Here is a 22978-nt window from a genome sequence, read left to right as displayed (position 1 = left end):
AAAAACAGAAAATTGGCAAATTAAATAATTATTATAAATAAATTATTGTAAATTTCAGAATTCAAGAAGAATACAGAAAACTTTTGGAAAAACAAAGACAACAACAAGAGAATTATTTAAATAATTCTAATCCATCACTACCGACTGTTTCTCAAAATCGGGAAACAATTTCAGGTAATCCGAATCTAGATCTTCTTTTTCTTTCTTCGAGTCGTCAAGAAAGAATGCAACAATTGAGAGCGCATCATCAACGTCGTCATCAAGAACGACACGGATTGTATCCGCAAGACGAACAGGAAGAGTGGTACGAACAAGAAATCAAAGAGAAGATTGACAAAAAACAAATTACAGTGAGACTTAAATTGAATTTTGAATTTTTTTTATTTAATAATTGTTAGAAAATTAATTTATTTTAAATTTAATGTATTATCGAATATGTTATGTACTGTACAGCAATATCTCCTAATGGATTAATGCTGTTTATCTCTTAATTGCAATGTAATTATAAAATTTTAATGATATAAATTAGATCCTTTTCAATGAAATGAAACTGTTTAAAAACTACTTTAATAGAGTAACTATAAAATAGCAATATTACATCCAATTCCAAACACTTTTGAGCATTCTTGCTCATTGTCTGGAGTGAAAACTAAAAATTTATTTATTCAAAAATTCAAATTCTTTGAAATTCTATTTAATTCTAAACGTCAGATAAGATCTTAACTTTTGAATTCCAACTGTTGAAGCAGATGAATTCCAAAGTCTAATATTGCACTGCCATGTAAACTGTTTTCCTTTAACTTAGAAATACATAATTTTTGTTAAATATTCTTTTGTTCCAACAATTTTTGACCCTTTTCAATTTTTCTGCATTAGTAGTATTATCCTACCTCTTCAGAAGACTTCCATCTCAGCTTTTAACTTTTTTCTCTCTCATCATAGAAGTAGGTGGTGAAGCTAATAGAAGTGGAGCAAAAACTACAAAAATAACATTTGTAGCTTTTGCCCCTGATGATGAGCTGGGAGGCTTCAAAGGTCTTTGGACTGGATGTAAGATTGTTTTTTTTTTATTAAAATAGAATTTATATACTGTATTATTAAATATTGAGTGACATATATGATTATTTCTTATAATAATTTAATATTTTCATATATTTTACTTTTTCATTTATGTTTGATATAATGAGAAGACAAGGAAACCACTTCCTTCTATTCCTCTACAGCAAATTAGTCAGAATTATAGTTCTCAAAGAAGAGTTTTTCCTAAGGTATTAATCACAAAATATTTACTGTATTTATTTTTGATGATCAGTTACTCTCCAAAACTGGAATATATTACTTACAAAGTGTCTGTTTATAAACAAACAAAAACGTTTGTAAAAGTTCTAATTTGGGGTAATAAAAACTCCTCAAAAGTGCAACACCATGAAGGAATGTGCGTAGCCACTTTCACATTGTGGGACCAGTAGAGGTGACAAAGATATGCAAATGATTAAAAGAACAAACAGAAATATGCAACAGACATATTCAATAACAAATATGGTCCCTGTGAACAACTATACAGGCTGCTTATAAGACAAGACATACTATCAATGAGGTGATTAATAGCTGTCTGGGGTATCCCTTGTCAAGCTGCATCCACTATGGTGCACAGTTTGTGGTGGTTGTTCCCCTTGCACCTCATGTTGGAGAGGTATCATAGGATAGGTATTTGACAAGAGAGAGATCCAGTGAGGCTGCCAGCCAGGGAAGTATTCAAACTGTTCTTCTGTTCAGACTGGTGAGAGTTTGCTGTTCAACATGCAGTTGGGCATTGTCTTACTGGAACATTGTGTTGAGTGTGGCTACACTACAGCTGAACCATAGGCCCCAAAATTCATGTGGCATACTGTTCCACTGTCAGAGTACCAGAAATGTGCACTGGGGACTAATCAAATATGATGTCTCCCCAAACCATGATGCCTGGTGTGGGGCAAGTGTGGCACTTAGAAAAAAGGGCTGGCATTTATCGTTTCTCGGGATTCTGCCACGTCTATCCATGCCATCATTCCTCCACAAACAGAAGTGGGATTCATCTGTAAACAATACCTGATTCTATTCAGTGGTCCAGTTGCAATGACAACACCATGCCAGGCATGCAGACCTGTGGTGAGTGGTTAATGGCACCTTGGTTGCCAGTTGTCTTATGTACAGTACAGTCCAATTTCATGCAACCTGTTGCAAATGGTTTGAGTTGACACAGATGCATCCATTGACAGTGAAAGGTGGCTTCATATGTTGTTTGCAGTGACAAATGGGTCCTGGCAGGCAATTCGGCAAATCTACCAATCTGTGTGCTTTGTTGTGCACCAATGCAATCCACTCCTTCTTTAGCATATTTACAGATGTTCCATCATGTCACACATTACTGGATGGTACTCATGTTGTGCCCAACATGAATGGCAACTGTGTGCATTGACAAGCCAAGGTTGTGCAGCTCAAGAATATGGTCTTGTTCCCCAGCCATTAACTGATGATATTTAGCTCATTGTCTCTGAGTAATTTTCTATGCTTCTTCAAAGGTTTGGCTGCTGTGAACCATTACTGATAGCATTTGTGACCTAAGCTAGCCACATGCAAATTGCAGGACTGGTAGAGGTGACAGAAATATGCAAATGATTAAATTTTTCAGCAGTGGGTTAGGTATAGTGCTATCCTGATGTAGTGGAGAATAAACGTGGGAAATTTTTAAAGTAATTTTCCATGCATTTCTTCTCATTACCGTTTTGGAAAAAGATTTTGTCAACAGTTATGTCTAGTAAAGAAAAGTCTTTTTTTATTGTTACATAATTCCTTTTTTTTTATGTGAATTTTTTTCCGCACTAGTTTTTGGATATAACTGTCCTTCACCACTGCCACACGATTGCCCTTGACAGATTTATCCATCGGTCACTGCTGAGTGGTGTTTTGAGTACACATTGGGTCATGTAGTATACAATTTTGAGTTATAAAGAACATGCACATACCTTCGTGGTGTTGCAATTTCACTTTTGAGGCACGTATGCTGGTTCGAGTGTTTTCATTGTGTAGTTTGTTAGCTATTTAAAATCACTTCTTAAATAGTAATTTTGTACTAATGTAATTTGGTATTTTATTATGTTGAAAACGTCATTACTTTAATTAATAATTTTGAAAAATATTATTTTCAGAGATATGAAACTGAAATGATGCATTCCAGGTCTCAAAGCTTTGATATATATAGAGAAATGGAAAGGTAACTAATTTTGGTTTCTTTGAAAATTTGTTATAATCTGCTATAGAGCCCCAATATGCAGTTTGCTCCATACCCTCATCTCCTCTGAAAAGCCCCATGAACATTGGGGGATGTGTTACATGCATATCATTGAACTGGTTAGTGTTACCAGGCCTTATACAGATGTATTAAAGCATAAAAAACAATGAATTTACTGTATATTTTTCAAAAACATTTCAAAATGAAATAAAATAATAATAATTATAAGAATATAATTAGAAAGTATACTTATTGTATCTGCTGTGTTTAAATTTCTTTTTTTATTAACAAACTCTGAAATATTACCATGAAGTTAAATTGGATTAATTAATGGAAAAGCAAAGCATAATTAAATTGAAGTTTAATTTTCTTAATGTATGAAATATCTTAATTCAGGTATTAAGATATTTACAAACCATACATTTCAACATTAAATAAATTAATTATTTAAATTTAGAACTAAACAATTATTAAATCTCTGACAGGCCCGGAAGCAGAATGGGAATAGCAGCCGATCCTAACAAATACAGTCATTACATGAACTACAAAGAAATACAACAACATCTTCGACAGATTCAACAGAATCAAAATCAGAACGTGACCAGGAAGGAAAGACCCATTTCCAATTATTACGAATACGAAAGTGCGACGCACCAACAGCCTTCGGTCGAAAGTCATACCAATTCGTTACCCAGAAGAAGTCGCATTCCCAGTTCGCAGTTATACGGTAAGGCACAAATCACATCTCTGTTTCACAATAGACAATCGAAACACGAAGAACCACGAAGCGGGCGGAACTACGATCAGCAGTATCAGGTCATACCTCACTTTACAAATACAACCGAATCCTCCTGTTCCGAAGAAAAGAAAGAGGCATCCGGATCCAAGGTCTGATCCGCAATCCATATCGAAACGATAAACTTTTACTATAAATCTCATGTAAAAAGGCGACAGTAGTTAATTAATCGGATGTCCGTATTTAATACTAATCGTTAATCTGTTGTTTTTGTGCGTATTACAGATCCTTAAAATGTGCCTTGAAATCCAGAAAAGTTTTTACAGAGATGTATTTTTTTATAAACTGATATATTTTTGAATGTTTCACTTTTGCACCATGATATTATATATATATATATATATATATGATTGTATATAAAACGTTTTGATGTATAGAATATTCATTTTCACACATTCCATCGATACCAAGAAAACACCGCGCAGTTTTCTTTTGTATGTAATTAAACCGATTCGAGTCTTGTATAGAACTGTATAATTTGAAATCGTGAAATATGTAAAATGTAAATGAAAATACATCCCTTTCTACATTTCAATGATTTTTAATCAATAAATATAATTGCTGAAATATAAAATTTTTATTGACTCCATAAAATCATGGATATTTTTACGTACCCGGTTGGTATACGGAGGAAATTGGATCTTTTTTTGTTTCTTTCCAAGTTTTACAGTGGGAACCCAAAAAATGTTTTTAAAAGCCATTAGAATTTTTGTCCACGGTTCCATTCCCGAACAGTGGAGGTCCGTCGTGGGTTCACACCTGGCCAGGACCGGTGGCCACGTGGAGTTTTCCGGGTTTTCTCCACGAAAATGGGTCCTTGCTGTCTCGAGGCTCGGTAAATAACAAAATTAGATTACATTTGACTAATAATTTCTTTCTTACAGAAAATTTGTAATTTGAAATATTGGTAGACGTTAATTTTATCAATGTAATTTTCATGTGCAATCACCAAAATGGCCAAACTATTAAGATGATTTTGCGTGGCAATGGAATGTAAAAAGTTTTTAATTCATTTTTATTTAGAGAAACTCCTTTCCCCAACTAGCTACAGTTATTGGTAAGATCGGCAGTATTCTTAAGGAAAGAATGGAAGTTTGTGGATCCTAAATGGTACGAGAGATTTAAAATTACTTTATTAAAAGATATTAACGATATTAGAGTATTGCTCAAAGTTTGATTAATAAATATACATGATTTAAAAAAGTAATATAATATTATTAGTGAAACAGCCGAGCTTGGTGTAATGATTCGAACTTTTCAGTAGTTGGTGCCATAGTTGTCTGTTTCTTTTCTTTTGTTAGTAAATTGCTGACCACGCTAAATCCTCTTTCAGTTAAATATGACAATGGGAATGCAACGAAAAACTTTGATGCAGCCCATAAAGTCAGATAATACTGGAATTTGAAACCAAATTCTTCATATCCATTTTTTAATTTCAATTTTAACTAGGTTTACCATAATATCTTTTTCTCAAACCGGGACGATTTTGAGAAAATACAACAGAAAATTAGCCTACTAGGATAAATACTGTACAAGTCGACCCCCTATAACACTGTTGATTATTCTGTTTTATATGAATTCCATGTTGTACAAGTCACTTAGATTTTACAAATACATGATCCGTTCACAGCCCTGTACACGTATTTGTAAAATCTAAGTGACTCGTACAACATGGAATTCATATAAAACAGAATAATCAACAGTGTTATAGGGGGGTCGACTTGTACTGAAAAGGCTAAATAAAGTAGTTGTTAACAAAAACAAGGAGTTAAAAGAAATTTTTAATAATTGAACTAAACATATCTTATGATTAATATTTATCACTAGTGTGAATTTTTTAAAAATTCTTTGTTGTTTAAATTTGTACATTTAAAATATGACAATACATTTGAGGAAGTTCCTATTGCTTGCCTGATGTTTCACACACTTCAAATGATTTTTAATGTTTGAGTGCCCACTATGAGTTACTGAATATTCTGTAAAGCACAGTTCATATTTCACTTCGTCAATACGATCATCGGTAAACACATGGTTTCTTTTTGGCATTTTAGAGATTTGCTGCTGACGGTTGAAAACACTTGCTGGAGAAAGAGCTATCTCAAAATGGCCGATATAAACAATGATTTTCTTTTTGCTATATTTACGCGCATATTAGAAGAAAAGCCATTAAGTTCGATGTTATTTATAAGAAAACAAGGATTTTTATGTCATCATTTAAAACAGCAAAAAAGTGATTATTATTTGGTAGTGGAAAAAGATACTTTCTCGTGGAGGCGTCCATCTTGTAAGCATTATTTTTAGCGTGGTCGAGAGGTTCCGCTAGTGCGCTGAATAAAAGAATGTGCGGATACTGTACGAAATAATTGCAAATGCCAATCAGCAATTTGAACTCGACTAAGATATGACGTGACCAGTGTAAGTTTTAGTCTTGCCAATTCTAATTGAAACAAAATATCTAAAAAAAAAAATGAAATAAAAGTATCAGGATCTCTTAGACTAGGTGCTATTATAAATTCTGTGGAAAAATATCTGAATGACAAAATAAAACATCTAAATTCATTAGGCCATATGCTATAAATTTTTGAGGAAAACATATAGACAACATTAAATGCTTCCAAATTGCTGACAAAATATCAGAATGGCATCATTTATACCTCTGGAAGATACGGAAACTGATAGACTTGTCTTCCATCCAAATTTTTTTTTGTACAAGGCAAGTTTTGACACAAACACAGACATTTGCCTTTACTTTGATTAAATTCAAATCATCTTGCAGCTGTAAATTTGTTTCATTAAATTTATTACTGGTATATAAATCAGTTAAATCAGCTATATCATTCTTATATTTCAATAAATTCTCTCTTAATTGACTCAGTTATAATGTTTTTTTTTTTAAAACAGAGGTCATAAAATCATCGAGCTGTAAAGAAAACTCAGTTGTCTTCAAAAAAATCAGAAAAATCTCCATATTGGACATTTCATGAACAGGGCATTGGTGGTTCTCAGTTCATCTCAAACTGTTTAAATGGTCCACGGATTGAATAAGTTTGAGAATCGCTGCTCTAGCAGATATATGAGAATGACTACATTATATTATGAATACCGTGCAGTTGAACACATACATAGTAACATGATAACAGTAAAGAAAATATTGCATCACCCCAGAAATTTCAAATCATCTAGTAGTAAATTACTTTGTTTACTGAGAGATTATATTGATTTTAATATATTACATTTTAAAAACGAGAAAAACTGTTCTCTAGAATGAAACATACTAAAATTTCCAATTTATTGCAGTGGAAAGGTTGAAGAAATGCTTATTGCTTCCTTCCCACAATGACTTTTTCACAAGTTGATTCTTGTTTTCATTTGAAATTGTTGTTGTTAGGAATCATTACACAACTATGAAATCATTTTTGGTTGTTTAAACAGGCAAATATTATTGATACCAAAGTCAATTCTGGTTTCCAACACAAGACACCTACAGATTAAGGCTATGTGGAGTGTTTCTGTCCGTTACAGGTGGGCGTAATGGCAACTAGCTCGACAAACATGGACGAGGAATGAGAAACGACACCCTAATTTATAATATACGTAATAAATTTTTGTTTCTAGATGAAATTCGACGTGGAAGGCCGATGGTGTCACCTTGACTAACACGGCTTTTTTAAGAAAAACAAGAGTTTATCAATTTACCAGCCTATGTCGATCTGAGTTAACGTGTTCTTTTGATTCTGCTTTTTCTCACTGCCATAATAAGTTTTTAAATTATTTTTAGAGCAGAGATTAGAATTGGAGACAATACAGTTCTGGCAGTCATTTTTATTCTTTCTCTATTGAGGTATTTTTTGATGTTTGAAAGACTTTGTTTAAGAGGTTGATTTTGATGCCAGAACCGAAGCACTAGGCGGATAGACGTCGTACTTATATAAAGGAAGTTCCTCCATGTAAATAAGAAAAATGAAAGTCCAAAGAACTTGGGAAAGTTGCATTTTCTGACCTTTTCTGTTTCGAAGATTTCTTAGTTTAAGATTTAACAGATGTTATTGTTCTTCCCGTTAACTTTTCCATTAAAAAGGTTCCGAAGTTTCTGATCTAGATTTAGTACATGTTAATGAACTAGAAAAATGATTCCCAATGAAGAATTTCTGATTCTAAATCAGTTAAATTTATTATCGTAGAAAAGATTAATTTTCTCTAATGCATCCTCTATAGCAGTTTCCATTTCAGATTCAGACGAAGAATAATATTAACTAAGAGCTTTATTCCTCTAATAACTCTTCGAAAATATATGACATTCCTAAGATATACAGTATATTCCAAAAAAGAAATACAACCACATTAAATTGATGAAACTATGTTAATTATTATCCAACAAGTATGCAACATACACCAATCAATAGACTAACCATCAGAGTTTTATATCCCATCTGCATTCAAACACGTTATTTCTATAGTCTCTAGGAAGAGCAGTAATCAAAAATGATGACTCCACAACAGAGAAAAATAAGCTGGAATCAATCATCAATGTGAAACACGAGTGTCACAGACAAATTCAAAGTGATCCACCATGTAAGACAAACATACTTTGATATCATCAGTACATAAGAGATGAAATATTGACTTAAAATCCCACTTCTCGGACACCACTGTAAGGATGGGGGAGGGAGTTTTTATTCCCTACCGTCAGGATGGCTTAAGGTCTTTTCGTATGTGGGTGGCGGTCTTGAGGAGGCAGGAAAGACAAGTGTTTCACAAAGAAAGCGTTTATTTTTTACGAATATTCTTACTGGGATATCACACTATAGATACTATGAAAAATCTAATATTGGATTTACAAAGCGAGTGTTTAATACATAAAACTTTATACACTTCCGTATGATGTCCATACTTTATTCTTATCAAATTTTTTTTTATTAGAAGCATATTTTCTGGACTTAATACTAAACGAACTCCTGTATATATCAAATGCTATTTATTTTAGTTTATAATTTATAAAGAATGTTACCTGAAGAACTGTCAATAATTGCCACAGTAAGATATGAAGTTTCTTGAAGAATTAGTTCAATTCTTAGATGGACTCGAACCGACCAGTCAATCAAAACACCTCTCAATTCTCCTGTTATTTCAGTTTGTTTATTCAAATGATTTACTCTGATGGAATATTGAAACTAGAAAAAATAGAATACCAATTTAGATTTACATTTCTATAAAGATTATAGAAGAAAAAATACTTACCTCCTCGTTATAATTACTAACAAGTTTTTGGATTTTCAATAGAGAGGTTGCGGCCGAAGTTTTCATCTCTCAAACGTGAACGTCGAACGTCGAGCGCCGCTTACAAGATAGCGGCGCTCGACGTTCACGTTTTAAAGATGAAAACTTCGGCCGCAACACTAGTTATTAATACGTGTGTTCAAGGACTACCGCGAATCAAAAACTAGTGACGTTAAACAATCGGCGGCCCGCCGTCGGTTCCTCTCCTGGAGGAGTCTGTCGGGAGCACGAACAAGTCGGGACCGCCGCCATGACGGTGCACATAGGTAAAGATTAACCGATTTTTATATATAAAATATAATAAAATTGAAAAATTAAATATCTCTTTAAGCTCTTCTTCCGTAAATCAACTGTCTATCATGGGTGAAGGTTTTAAATTCTTGTTTGACGTCGAAATTTACATAATCAAATCTTGGTTGGGCTGCAGTAATTCACAGTTGCAAGGACTCTTTGTTAGTATGCAAAGTACACAACTGTTATGTTAGGTTTGGAAAATAAACATTTTCACCTTTTTTCGGAGAATGACTGTCAATGTGGAAATAACTAAAATATTATCCTTCACAGAAGGGAAAAATAAGATGCAAATTTCTCCGAGAGATGTGGCAAATGAAGGAGGAAATATGTCATTTAAAGAAGTGAGAGCTGTAAAGTATTGCACAAATGGGAACTGTTGACAAAAACAAAGGAAGGAAACTAAACAGCAGAGGGAAGAGCCCGAAGAAGATAGTATAAGAGAAAAACTAAATTTAATGACTGTGTATCTGTTACGAAGACTATGATGGTCTTTCTGCTAGAAGGAATCAGGCAATCGTGTTAGCCTTTAGGACAGTCATTCAAAGGGAGGATTAGGTCTAGGTGATGGCGTTCCCATATGTCTTCAAGGGATCTTCTCACTGCTATTCCGAAAATGGTTGTCGTGTCGGCAAGCGTGCCCTTTGTGCTCTATCCACTGCAGGAACAATTCATTAATAACTCCATCCATACCACATGTTACGGTAAAACCACGTTATTTCGAAGCTCAGGGGACCAAAAAACACAACTTTAAATTATCCAAACTTTTTCAGAATTAAATTTTTTTGGAACTCTCGAATAAAATTATGACAATCTCTGTAAAATTGTACTATGTTAAGAGCAAGTTTGTGTTTACGAAATATTCAGTTATGCGGTTATATAACTTACCTATGCGCTTATTTCGGGTTCTACTAGGTCTTCAATGGGGCAATTTGGACGAGACTTGCATATCCGACTAGACTGTTCACATACGATTCCTTGGGCTTTCTGTTTGTATTCAATCCCGGATTTTCAGAACATTAAGCAGAGGCTTTACCGCCTCCTTTTATCAGACAATGATATTCTCTAAATCATAATAAATGAGAAGTGAATAAAACCATTGAACATTGATTCAAGCCTCACCGACAGGATGGGCTATCCACGTGCAGTTTTCCGGGTTTTTTTCACGTCTCCAACACCGAAATTTGGGTCAGTTTCTTTCATAGAAAATCCTCTCGGGACAGCCCCCTTGTTAGATAGTCCCGAGTTTCTTTCCCTTCTCCCATCAGTCCTATAATCCCTACCATAATTTTCTCTTAATAACTTATCAGTAGTGTAGGTTATTGAATATAGATAAAATTTAGTTTAACTCACAAATAATTTTCGAAATATTACTACCAACAACTAGAATATACTACATAGTGTCTGTGACCGCTCTTGGGGTACTATCGAGTTAAAATATTCTAGAACGTTGCCTTTACACGACACAAATGCTACGCCTCTTTGACTAAAAAGAAAATGGCGGACGAGTATTCAATTTTCCCCAAACGTGGCGTCGCTCATGTGGATAGCCGGAAAAGGTATTGTTTACGATTTGTGACGAATGAAAACTTTAAATAATTCAGTAATTATAGTCCATAATTTGTGAAATATAACACTTAGATACACTTAAAATTTCAAATTTGAACACGAGATGATATATTTAAAGAAGACAGCAGTAAAATTTATAATGCAATTTATCACGCTTAATTTATTTTCACTTGAGCTTAGAGTAACACTATACCTTTCTCTGAAAGTAAGACTTGGCATGAAATTTCTACAAAAGAAAATGGTTGTATTTAATTAAAAATTCCACTCTATTGTTTAATTTTAAAATACTATATATCATTTATAGTTATGAATCAACTGAGTGACATACTTTTTAAATTTTCATATCATTTCTGTATAGAAGAGTGAGATACATGCTTTATATTTAAAAAATATTTTTACAAATTTAACATACATTAAAAGAAACTTTATAACATTATAGTGTCACTTTTTACACAGCAATCTGATTTCGACTATCCTTTTGTTAACTACTGAGACAGTTAAGGTGTCAGCCTCCCACTTTAGGGATCAGTATCGAATCCGGGCCATCATCTCCCCAGGAATTTTTTATGTTCAGTCAATCCCGGATACTTTGGTCCCCTCTTTTTTCATCCATCCGTCCCCATTGTGGGCCAAACCTAACCCACAACTGGCACGAAAAAGGTAATATTTCTAAGAAATTTGTTTGAATAGTCCTGTGTAAATGTAATTTTTAATTAACATGTCAAATACTTAGATATTATAGCGCTTTCGAAATTATTAAATCCCGTTAATACAAGTCATCACCGCATAATGGATCCTTCTGAATCCGGGTTCGAATTCGATTTCGACGAATGATTCCGATATAATAAATTTCGGACACTACACGCTAGTGTTTTGTTATATTTTAGCATTAATTTTTACGAAAAAATAAATGATTTAATGATTCAAGTCAAACGTTTATTTTAAGCTGAAAAAGCTCGTTACATCCAGAATTCGCGTGTTGCAACTTGTTTACGACTTTCCTAAGAGGGAAATTCCCGCTTTGACTAAAGAAAGGGCGCTATTCAGCATGCCAATTACCAAATGTATTTGGTCATTGTCCTTCTCGGGTAATTTCTCCGTCTTCGTTATTTCGGCCATAACTGTACTGTTGTGTACGGGTGCAGAAGTGGTAATGAGAGCAGCAGTTGTGGTAGTTGGTGCTGCTGTTGTAGTCGTCGTGACAGTCTGTACTTCAGTCACTGCCGAAGAAGTAACGCTCTTAGAATCGTCGTCGGGGACGTGTTTAGTACCCAGCGAATTTTGTAAACCTGTAACAACGGACATTTACACCTAAGGCCTACGGAACTTATAAGAAATTCTAAATAAATTTTACCTTTTAGAGCAGTTTTAAACTCCTCGATTAGTGTGTCGACGCTGGTAGAACCCATATTGTCTTTCTCCATTTCGGAATTTCTGTACATCATCATTAAATACTTCAACAAAGTTTTCGTCATATCAGGATCGGGTAACTTTCCAAAACTGTTTTCTATAACCTCATTGGAATCATCTCCATCATCATCCACCATTAATTCCTCCTTAGATATTGGATTGGTGTAACACATCCCCATCAAACAGGCAAGAAACAGCAACAGCACTGACATTTTCAAAGTCTTTACGATGCTGTCGTGTACAACTGTAACTTTCGGATGGAGCTTAACGAATTTTTATACCCCAATCTGACGAATTCTAATTGGTCGCTGGTTATAAATTATATAAAAATTTCTAGAAATATTTCACCTTAATTAACTTTGAAATCATTTTCCCTATTCGGACTTCTCGTCTTACCATTATATCTGAAACTGGTGTCACTTTATATAATTGGTCGGGTTTATAATTTCATATAATTAATTTCGCGTACAAATTTTCCCTGAAATTTTACTCATTTATCTTCTGTATTTGTATGTTTTTAAGACATTAAATATATTGAGAATAAATTCCACAAATAAATCTTAATTGTTANGAATATGTTATGTACTGTACAGCAATATCTCCTAATGGATTAATGCTGTTTATCTCTTAATTGCGATGTAATTATAAAATTTTAATGATATAAATTAGATCCTTTTCAATGAAATGAAACTGTTTAAAAACTACTTTAATAGAGTAACTATAAAATAGCAATATTACATCCAATTCCAAACACTTTTGAGCATTCTTGCTCATTGTCTGGAGTGAAAACTAAAAATTATTTATTCAAAAATTCAAATTCTTTGAAATTCTATTTAATTCTAAATGCATTAGTAGTATTATCCTACCTGTTCAGAAGACTTCCATCTCACCTTTTAACTTTTTTCTCTCTCATCATAGAAGTAGGTGGTGAAGCTAATAGAAGTGGAGCAAAAACTACAAAAATAACATTTGTAGCTTTTGCCCCTGATGATGAGCTGGGAGGCTTCAAAGGTCTTTGGACTGGATGTAAGATTGTTTTTTTTTTATTAAAATAGAATTTATATACTGTATTATTAAATATTGAGTGACATATATGATTATTTCTTATAATAATTTAATATTTTCATATATTTTACTTTTTCATTTATGTTTGATATAATGAGAAGACAAGGAAACCACTTCCTTCTATTCCTCTACAGCAAATTAGTCAGAATTATAGTTCTCAAAGAAGAGTTTTTCCTAAGGTATTAATCACAAAATATTTACTGTATTTATTTTTGATGATCAGTTACTCTCCAAAACTGGAATATATTACTTACAAAATGTCTGTTTATAAACAGACAAAAACGTTTGTAAAAGTTCTAATTTGGGGTAATAAAAACTCCTCAAAAGTGCAACACCATGAAGGAATGTGCGTAGCCACTTTCACATTGNCTGTCTATCATGGGTGAAGGTTTTAAATTCTTGTTTGACGTCGAAATTTACATAATCAAATCTTGGTTGGGCTGCAGTAATTCACAGTTGCAAGGACTCTTTGTTAGTATGCAAAGTACACAACTGTTATGTTAGGTTTGGAAAATAAACATTTTCACCTTTTTTCGGAGAATGACTGTCAATGTGGAAATAACTAAAATATTATCCTTCACAGAAGGGAAAAATAAGATGCAAATTTCTCCGAGAGATGTGGCAAATGAAGGAGGAAATATGTCATTTAAAGAAGTGAGAGCTGTAAAGTATTGCACAAATGGGAACTGTTGACAAAAACAAAGGAAGGAAACTAAACAGCAGAGGGAAGAGCCCGAAGAAGATAGTATAAGAGAAAAACTAAATTTAATGACTGTGTATCTGTTACGAAGACTATGATGGTCTTTCTGCTAGAAGGAATCAGGCAATCGTGTTAGCCTTTAGGACAGTCATTCAAAGGGAGGATTAGGTCTAGGTGATGGCGTTCCCATATGTCTTCAAGGGATCTTCTCACTGCTATTCCGAAAATGGTTGTCGTGTCGGCAAGCGTGCCCTTTGTGCTCTATCCACTGCAGGAACAATTCATTAATAACTCCATCCATACCACATGTTACGGTAAAACCACGTTATTTCGAAGCTCAGGGGACCAAAAAACACAACTTTAAATTATCCAAACTTTTTCAGAATTAAATTTTTTTGGAACTCTCGAATAAAATTATGACAATCTCTGTAAAATTGTACTATGTTAAGAGCAAGTTTGTGTTTACGAAATATTCAGTTATGCGGTTATATAACTTACCTATGCGCTTATTTCGGGTTCTACTAGGTCTTCAATGGGGCAATTTGGACGAGACTTGCATATCCGACTAGACTGTTCACATACGATTCCTTGGGCTTTCTGTTTGTATTCAATCCCGGATTTTCAGAACATTAAGCAGAGGCTTTACCGCCTCCTTTTATCAGACAATGATATTCTCTAAATCATAATAAATGAGAAGTGAATAAAACCATTGAACATTGATTCAAGCCTCACCGACAGGATGGGCTATCCACGTGCAGTTTTCCGGGTTTTTTTCACGTCTCCAACACCGAAATTTGGGTCAGTTTCTTTCATAGAAAATCCTCTCGGGACAGCCCCCTTGTTAGATAGTCCCGAGTTTCTTTCCCTTCTCCCATCAGTCCTATAATCCCTACCATAATTTTCTCTTAATAACTTATCAGTAGTGTAGGTTATTGAATATAGATAAAATTTAGTTTAACTCACAAATAATTTTCGAAATATTACTACCAACAACTAGAATATACTACATAGTGTCTGTGACCGCTCTTGGGGTACTATCGAGTTAAAATATTCTAGAACGTTGCCTTTACACGACACAAATGCTACGCCTCTTTGACTAAAAAGAAAATGGCGGACGAGTATTCAATTTTCCCCAAACGTGGCGTCGCTCATGTGGATAGCCGGAAAAGGTATTGTTTACGATTTGTGACGAATGAAAACTTTAAATAATTCAGTAATTATAGTCCATAATTTGTGAAATATAACACTTAGATACACTTAAAATTTCAAATTTGAACACGAGATGATATATTTAAAGAAGACAGCAGTAAAATTTATAATGCAATTTATCACGCTTAATTTATTTTCACTTGAGCTTAGAGTAACACTATACCTTTCTCTGAAAGTAAGACTTGGCATGAAATTTCTACAAAAGAAAATGGTTGTATTTAATTAAAAATTCCACTCTATTGTTTAATTTTAAAATACTATATATCATTTATAGTTATGAATCAACTGAGTGACATACTTTTTAAATTTTCATATCATTTCTGTATAGAAGAGTGAGATACATGCTTTATATTTAAAAAATATTTTTACAAATTTAACATACATTAAAAGAAACTTTATAACATTATAGTGTCACTTTTTACACAGCAATCTGATTTCGACTATCCTTTTGTTAACTACTGAGACAGTTAAGGTGTCAGCCTCCCACTTTAGGGATCAGTATCGAATCCGGGCCATCATCTCCCCAGGAATTTTTTATGTTCAGTCAATCCCGGATACTTTGGTCCCCTCTTTTTTCATCCATCCGTCCCCATTGTGGGCCAAACCTAACCCACAACTGGCACGAAAAAGGTAATATTTCTAAGAAATTTGTTTGAATAGTCCTGTGTAAATGTAATTTTTAATTAACATGTCAAATACTTAGATATTATAGCGCTTTCGAAATTATTAAATCCCGTTAATACAAGTCATCACCGCATAATGGATCCTTCTGAATCCGGGTTCGAATTCGATTTCGACGAATGATTCCGATATAATAAATTTCGGACACTACACGCTAGTGTTTTGTTATATTTTAGCATTAATTTTTACGAAAAAATAAATGATTTAATGATTCAAGTCAAACGTTTATTTTAAGCTGAAAAAGCTCGTTACATCCAGAATTCGCGTGTTGCAACTTGTTTACGACTTTCCTAAGAGGGAAATTCCCGCTTTGACTAAAGAAAGGGCGCTATTCAGCATGCCAATTACCAAATGTATTTGGTCATTGTCCTTCTCGGGTAATTTCTCCGTCTTCGTTATTTCGGCCATAACTGTACTGTTGTGTACGGGTGCAGAAGTGGTAATGAGAGCAGCAGTTGTGGTAGTTGGTGCTGCTGTTGTAGTCGTCGTGACAGTCTGTACTTCAGTCACTGCCGAAGAAGTAACGCTCTTAGAATCGTCGTCGGGGACGTGTTTAGTACCCAGCGAATTTTGTAAACCTGTAACAACGGACATTTACACCTAAGGCCTACGGAACTTATAAGAAATTCTAAATAAATTTTACCTTTTAGAGCAGTTTTAAACTCCTCGATTAGTGTGTCGACGCTGGTAGAACCCATATTGTCTTTCTCCATTTCGGAATTTCTGTACATCATCATTAAATACTTCAACAAAGTTTTCGTCATATCAGGATCGGGTAACTTTCCAAAACTGTTTTCTATAACCTCATTGGAATCATCTCCATCATCATCCACCATTAATTCCTCCTTAGATATTGGATTGGTGTAACACATCCCCATCAAACAGGCAAGAAACAGCAACAGCACTGACATTTTCAAAGTCTTTACGATGCTGTCGTGTACAACTGTAACTTTCGGATGGAGCTTAACGAATTTTTATACCCCAATCTGACGAATTCTAATTGGTCGCTGGTTATAAATTATATAAAAATTTCTAGAAATATTTCACCTTAATTAACTTTGAAATCATTTTCCCTATTCGGACTTCTCGTCTTACCATTATATCTGAAACTGGTGTCACTTTATATAATTGGTCGGGTTTATAATTTCATATAATTAATTTCGCGTACAAATTTTCCCTGAAATTTTACTCATTTATCTTCTGTATTTGTATGTTTTTAAGACATTAAATATATTGAGAATAAATTCCACAAATAAATCTTAATTGTTAATTAAGTGGAATGCTGAAAAATAAGTACAAATGTTATTGAATATCAAATAAATTTCAATAAATTTTTAATTAAAAAATTTTTTTTTCTTCTATTTAACTTACCTTGAAAGTTTCAAATGTAAAATTTTTAATTGTTAATCAATTTTTCTATTTTATTTACTTATTTACCTGCCTTCTAATAAGACAGTTAGATGATGTACTCACCTTATTTTCAAATTTCAGCTTAAAATAACTAATCCAAATTTAATTATAATTAAATTTATAGTATTGTGGTTAGTTTAAAACCTGAGAAACAACAAATAAATACCCTTTTCCACTGTTAAAATTAAGTTTTAATTTTGAAAATATGGAATTGGCACGAATGCTTTTAATTGCCTTAATGAATATTCTTGGAATTCTTATATTATTTCGAGCAAATTCTAATTTTATAAATGATTAATTAAAGAAATTAATTTATTTTTGAATTTTCTGTAATTATGTATGTACTGTACTTCATACAGCACACGCGCCAAGATTTACAATTATTATACAGATTTTTATTGTTAACTCTTGACATTTTTATGGTAAAATAATGCTACAAATTGGATATAACTACGAAAAGACAATTAATAAATCAGATAATTATTAATTCTTTCTGTATTGAGAACACTAAGACCTTCTTGTTGTGTCCTCGATAAAACCCCCGAAATTCTGATTAAAAAATGACACTAAAAAATTAAAAATAAAGCAGGCAGGCAAGTAAGGGGTGTGTGCTATAGTTAAGACCTAGGCACAGACCTATTGTTTAATTTTAAAATACTATATATCATTTNGATCAATTTCTTGAAGACTTACAATTCAACATCAATCAAAATTATAAAAAAATGAGTACAACAACATTGCTATTGTATTAGTTTTATTATAATTTATATTGTACAATTTTCTGGCAGCCAATTGATTATCACTCAAAAGCTAAATTTTTTAAATCCTAGATGATTAATTTAATGTAAATAACATTACCAAATGAGATTTCCTGTAATCTGAATTATTTAGTTTTTATTAGTCATTGTTGAATTCTAATTCTGAAAATCTATTTCTACTATATCATTTTCCAGATGAATCATAAATTCTCAAAAGGTCAAATTACTTCATAAATTATTTAATTATGAAGTAATTTGACCCTTTTTCCAAACATTTTTCTAAAACAGTGGAATTGATATTATATTTTATAGAAACACCTTTAATATAATATGCTTAATTCAAAAATCATATTCCAAAACACTATATTTTCCAATATTTAATTGCAAGTATTCTAAACTATAAACAGAAAATTTATTTTCTTTTAGCAGCTTTCATAACAATAGCAATTATTAATCTTATATTCCAAGGAACAAAGTTGACTAACAATAATAAGGAACTCAAGATAAATTATTATTATAATTTTTACAAAGATATATTTAATTTGATAGTCTTATTAATATAACAAGACTATCAAAATAAATTTTAAAATTTTAATTTAGAAAACAATTTAATATATAATGGAAATATTTATAATTTATTCTGCAATAAATAAATTTATTAAATATTGCTAATGTCACAAGTAAAGTATAATCTTGTATTTAAAAAATAATAGTACATTTGGCATTCTAAATTCACTTATCCCTTAATATATGGACATTGGCTTTTAACAAACAATAGCAATTTAACAATTTTTGATTATGTAGATTACTTTTCAATATTACTGGTAAGTTAAAATGAATAACTAAGTTTAATAGTAACAAGAGAATGATGATACTTCTTTTTATATGTCTGTGTTTTACACAAATATTTTAAGTTTTTTTTTTTTATAAGAAACAAAGCTTTATGTAACTGTGATGTTTCTCGTTTCTTGTAGAAAAACTCTTGCAGTGACTGTATTTGTTTGTAGTAAAGGTTAACTGTCAATCAGGCCACATCCACCATCTTTATGTGGAAGTACAATTCCGATGATTTATGAGAGAGTGTCATTTTATATACAATGACCGGTTACTAAAAATTCTGAATAAGTTAAACGTGCAAATTCTATGTAATTTTTTTTTTTCTAATTAAATATACATATAGAAAGATTTACGGGGATTTAAATAAATCCTCTTATTCTATATATACAGAGAAATATGTGAAACTGTACACGTATTAAGAGTACAAACTCTATTGAGACGATGTAGAAAGTATCAAAAAGGGTTTTGGACCCTTGTTATAATGGAATGAATATCCTATTATTGTACTTTGAAAAATAATATTAATAATAATAAAAACTATGGCTAGACATTTATGAAATGCTAATTTTCGATAAGTACTTTCGATCTATGAGGCACGTCGATATATTATTTTTTTTTTTTGCATTGTAAGTACTTCGGACAGAAGTTTTATAAATTACATAGCTTTAATTTTTTGGATTAAAAGCCGTGAAAAATAAAGGAAAGGGTGCAGTTCTGGTGATAGCGAAGTATCTTATGTAAAATAGTAAAAAGAAATCCTTAAAGTGCATATTTTTCTATTATTATTAGAAATGTAATTGCATATAAAAGACGAAAGTCCACATGTTGGGTGAATTTCTGGCGGAAGCGTGGCAATTTCGCACGCGGAGCTCGTGGTAAAAATAGTATCTTTTAAAACTCGTATGGCACTCTCTCCCTTACGGAATTTCTCATATCATTCCGAATCCTTCCGTTCCTTCGCTGATTGCCAGTCTCAAAGCTTTTTCGAATTGTTCGTACGAATCGTAATCCGGTAAGCACAACTGGTTAAAGCTGAAAAACAGACATATAAAATTATTAAATATTTAATTTCAAACATTTTCTTTAATTAATTGAATATTTAAATACTGTATTTATTTTTAACAAGACAGATATACTCCTGGAAAATAACACACGTCGCCAAAATCTACATCCCATAAGAACGTGTGAAATAATTCTTTCGCACGTCCCTGTGCCCTAATCTATTGTCAAATCCCAATTAAAGAGTTACAAATCTATTGTCATAGAACTGTTAATGCCGAGAAACCACCGCTTTGACTCGAAAACCACAATGCAAAAGTGAGTTTAAAATACTGTGCGCATGACATCTCGTAACGAATTTCTCTAGAATCCAGTGGCATCAAAAAATGGATAGCGGTACAAAATTTGTTTATAATCGCCCGTGTTTAAATAACAAACTTACCACGTGTGAGCAGTCGGTAAGTTTCCAAAAGTCGGAGCGGCAGTAATGTGAAATTTCGGATTTAATTCCGAAAATCCACCGGGAGGTAACTGAGAACATCCAGTGGTAAACTGCAGCAATCGAGCCATTTCTTCTTCCGTGAAATTTGATACTGCTGTCCAAAACCAATCGAGAACCTATAAAAATTCAGATTTATTATTACAATCTCTCAAAATAGTGATAAATATTAATATCAAATTTCTGAAGTCGAAAACTTTTCACTGAAGATTATATATAAATTTTTAAAAAGTTTTTTTATTTCACTGGATACAGTGGCTATTCCTACGTAACAAAAACCACTTAAACTGTGTTAAACTATTTTACTTATACTGATAAATGTCCCGATGCTTTCCAGCATGAATCGATCGTTGTGGAGAATGCCAGAGAGAAATTACTCTTGGAATAATCACAATCTCGCATTCTTGACCACAAACCATTCTTTTTGTCATTGGGATGGTCAAGGCATAGCAACAAAACAAACAAAAAATTAAATAAATATGTCAGTGTGTGTGTATCTGTATTCAGGAATTTCCTAACAATATGACATGTATTCATTATAGTGGCCTTCTGTAGTGTGATGTATAGTGTCTGTGGAATGTATTTGTAGTACGGATCATGAAGTTAAATAATTTGTGTTTATTTGCAAGCTCTTGGTGTATTATATTTGCTATTTGATTATGTCTATGTAAATAATCTGTCTGTGCCAAGAGCTTGCAACTAGAGGTGATGTGTTATATAGTTTCTGGTATGATATGACATTTTCTGCATGTGTCATTTGTGAATGTTGTATCTTTGGGTATGTGTTTTCTGTAGTTTTTAGTATTTATGACCTGATCCTGTATGGAAATCATGAACCTTTCCATCTCCCCAAAGAGGCATCCCTGGTCTAACCAGTTGTTTGATGCAGTTTTATCAACAAAATCCTGGGCCAGGTCGTAGAGATGCCTGCCATGGAGTGCCTTTCCAGCCCAAAATTGCTTAATGGTGTCTATGCTTTTTATATGTTGTGTTGTGTCCATATGATGAGAGTTTGAGTTTAATGCTGTGTTATTTGAGTCTGCTAGAGTTAGTGTGATGTTTCTTGATTTGTAGAAAAACTCTCAAAGCATCTGTATTTGTTTGTAGCAAAGGTTTTTGTCAATCAGGCCACATCCACCATCTTTATGTGGAAGTGTTAATCTTTCTATGGCAGAATTAGAATGATGTTGTTTATGCTTAGTAAGTGTTGTTCTTGTTTTCCTTTGGACTTGCTCAAGATCTATGTGAGTCCAATGTATAACTCCAAAAGGATAAGTGAGTACTGGATGACATATGAGTATGTATGTATTGCTTTAATTGTGTTCTGAGAATATCGTTTAACCTACTTTGGTATTCTTTAATTAATCTTTGCTTTATTTGTGTATGTTCTGTTAGTTTGGCCCATTGGAATCCTAAATACTTGTAGAATTCACCCTCTTCCATGGATTCAATAATGTCTCCATTTCCAAGTGCAAAATCTTCTTTCTTCGGGATTCCTTTTTCTATATGAAGTGTTTTGCATTTGTCTAAGCCAAACTCCATTTGTATGTCCTTGGAGTATGAATGTATGATTTATAAGAGTTGATGAAGTTGTTTTTGTGTGAATGCATAGTTTTATATCATCCATGTACATGAGATGTGACAATGTAAACTGTGTTGTTTTTTCATGTCTGATATTGTAATCATGTTGCCTGTTGTTTAACCATGTTAGATAATGGGTTCAGGGCTAAGCAGAATCAGAGAGAACTCAAGGAATCTCCTTGACAAATTCCTTACCTAATATTATTATTATTGAAATGATCTATTTTTTAATCTCTCTGCCTGTGGGCACTAACAAGGTCTTTTTCAGGCCAATGACTGGGTGCTCAGGTGGTGAGAGATGGGGCCCAACACATCCAATACAGACTATTCCCAAAAAAATTCTTAAGAAGATAGACTGATCTCTACCCTGAGAAATTACAAATAAAAATATACTGAGCAGTATTACAAAATTTTCTGTTTTCTTTGGTCCACCTGGCTAGTAAAAACTTGAGAATTACCATGATTATCAGTATTTAACTTTTCTTCCACTTCATTTAAGAATTTTTGAAAGGTTTTCAATCCTTCCACCCATCATATCAATAATTTTTGCCAAATATTTGAAAAAAAATTATTAATGTGATGATCTGAAATTATATATACACTATATATATATATATATAATTAT

General features: G+C 32.8%; 4 protein-coding genes across 10 annotated transcripts in view; 1 reads left to right on the top strand and 3 right to left on the bottom strand.

Annotated features, from left to right (window-relative positions):
• Positions 1-4837, top strand: part of LOC111635886 (partitioning defective 3 homolog) — a 43432-nt gene extending 38595 nt beyond the window's left edge. Inside the window, exons 19-22 of the mRNA XM_023381008.1 lie at positions 59-350; positions 1188-1268; positions 3189-3253; positions 3757-4837. Coding sequence (XP_023236776.1) covers positions 59-350; positions 1188-1268; positions 3189-3253; positions 3757-4165 — 847 coding nt within the window. The 3' untranslated portion in view covers positions 4166-4837. The remainder of the gene's footprint in view (positions 1-58; positions 351-1187; positions 1269-3188; positions 3254-3756) is intronic.
• Positions 4838-12118: 7281 nt separating this feature from the next.
• Positions 12119-12876, bottom strand: LOC111635895. The gene is made up of 2 exons (XM_023381020.1): positions 12559-12876; positions 12119-12493 (listed from the first exon to the last, which is right to left on the bottom strand). Exons 1-2 carry the CDS (start codon positions 12824-12826, stop codon positions 12195-12197), a joined length of 567 nt encoding a protein of 188 aa, XP_023236788.1. The 5' UTR covers positions 12827-12876; the 3' UTR covers positions 12119-12194.
• A 3596-nt stretch (positions 12877-16472) lies between these two features.
• On the bottom strand, positions 16473-17230 carry LOC111635896. The gene is made up of 2 exons (XM_023381022.1): positions 16913-17230; positions 16473-16847 (listed from the first exon to the last, which is right to left on the bottom strand). Exons 1-2 carry the CDS (start codon positions 17178-17180, stop codon positions 16549-16551), a joined length of 567 nt encoding a protein of 188 aa, XP_023236790.1. The 5' UTR covers positions 17181-17230; the 3' UTR covers positions 16473-16548.
• Positions 17231-19812: 2582 nt separating this feature from the next.
• Positions 19813-22978, bottom strand: part of LOC111635888 (apoptosis-resistant E3 ubiquitin protein ligase 1-like) — a 61584-nt gene continuing 58418 nt past the window's right edge. For all 7 annotated transcript variants that reach the window (XM_023381016.1, XM_023381015.1, XM_023381010.1 and 4 more), the window contains 2 exons: positions 20716-20891; positions 19813-20306 (listed from right to left, as the gene is read on the bottom strand). In XM_023381016.1, coding sequence (XP_023236784.1) covers positions 20204-20306; positions 20716-20891 — 279 coding nt within the window. In that variant the 3' untranslated portion in view covers positions 19813-20203. The remainder of the gene's footprint in view (positions 20307-20715; positions 20892-22978) is intronic.

This window comes from Centruroides sculpturatus, unplaced genomic scaffold (genome assembly GCF_000671375.1).
Source record: "Centruroides sculpturatus isolate CEXI.00-Female unplaced genomic scaffold, Cexi_2.0 scaffold933, whole genome shotgun sequence".
In the NCBI taxonomy this organism is placed as follows: Eukaryota; Metazoa; Arthropoda; class Arachnida; order Scorpiones; family Buthidae; genus Centruroides; species Centruroides sculpturatus.
The sequence above is the reverse complement of the archived record's forward strand: the minus strand, read 5'-3'. Positions and strand labels throughout refer to the sequence as shown.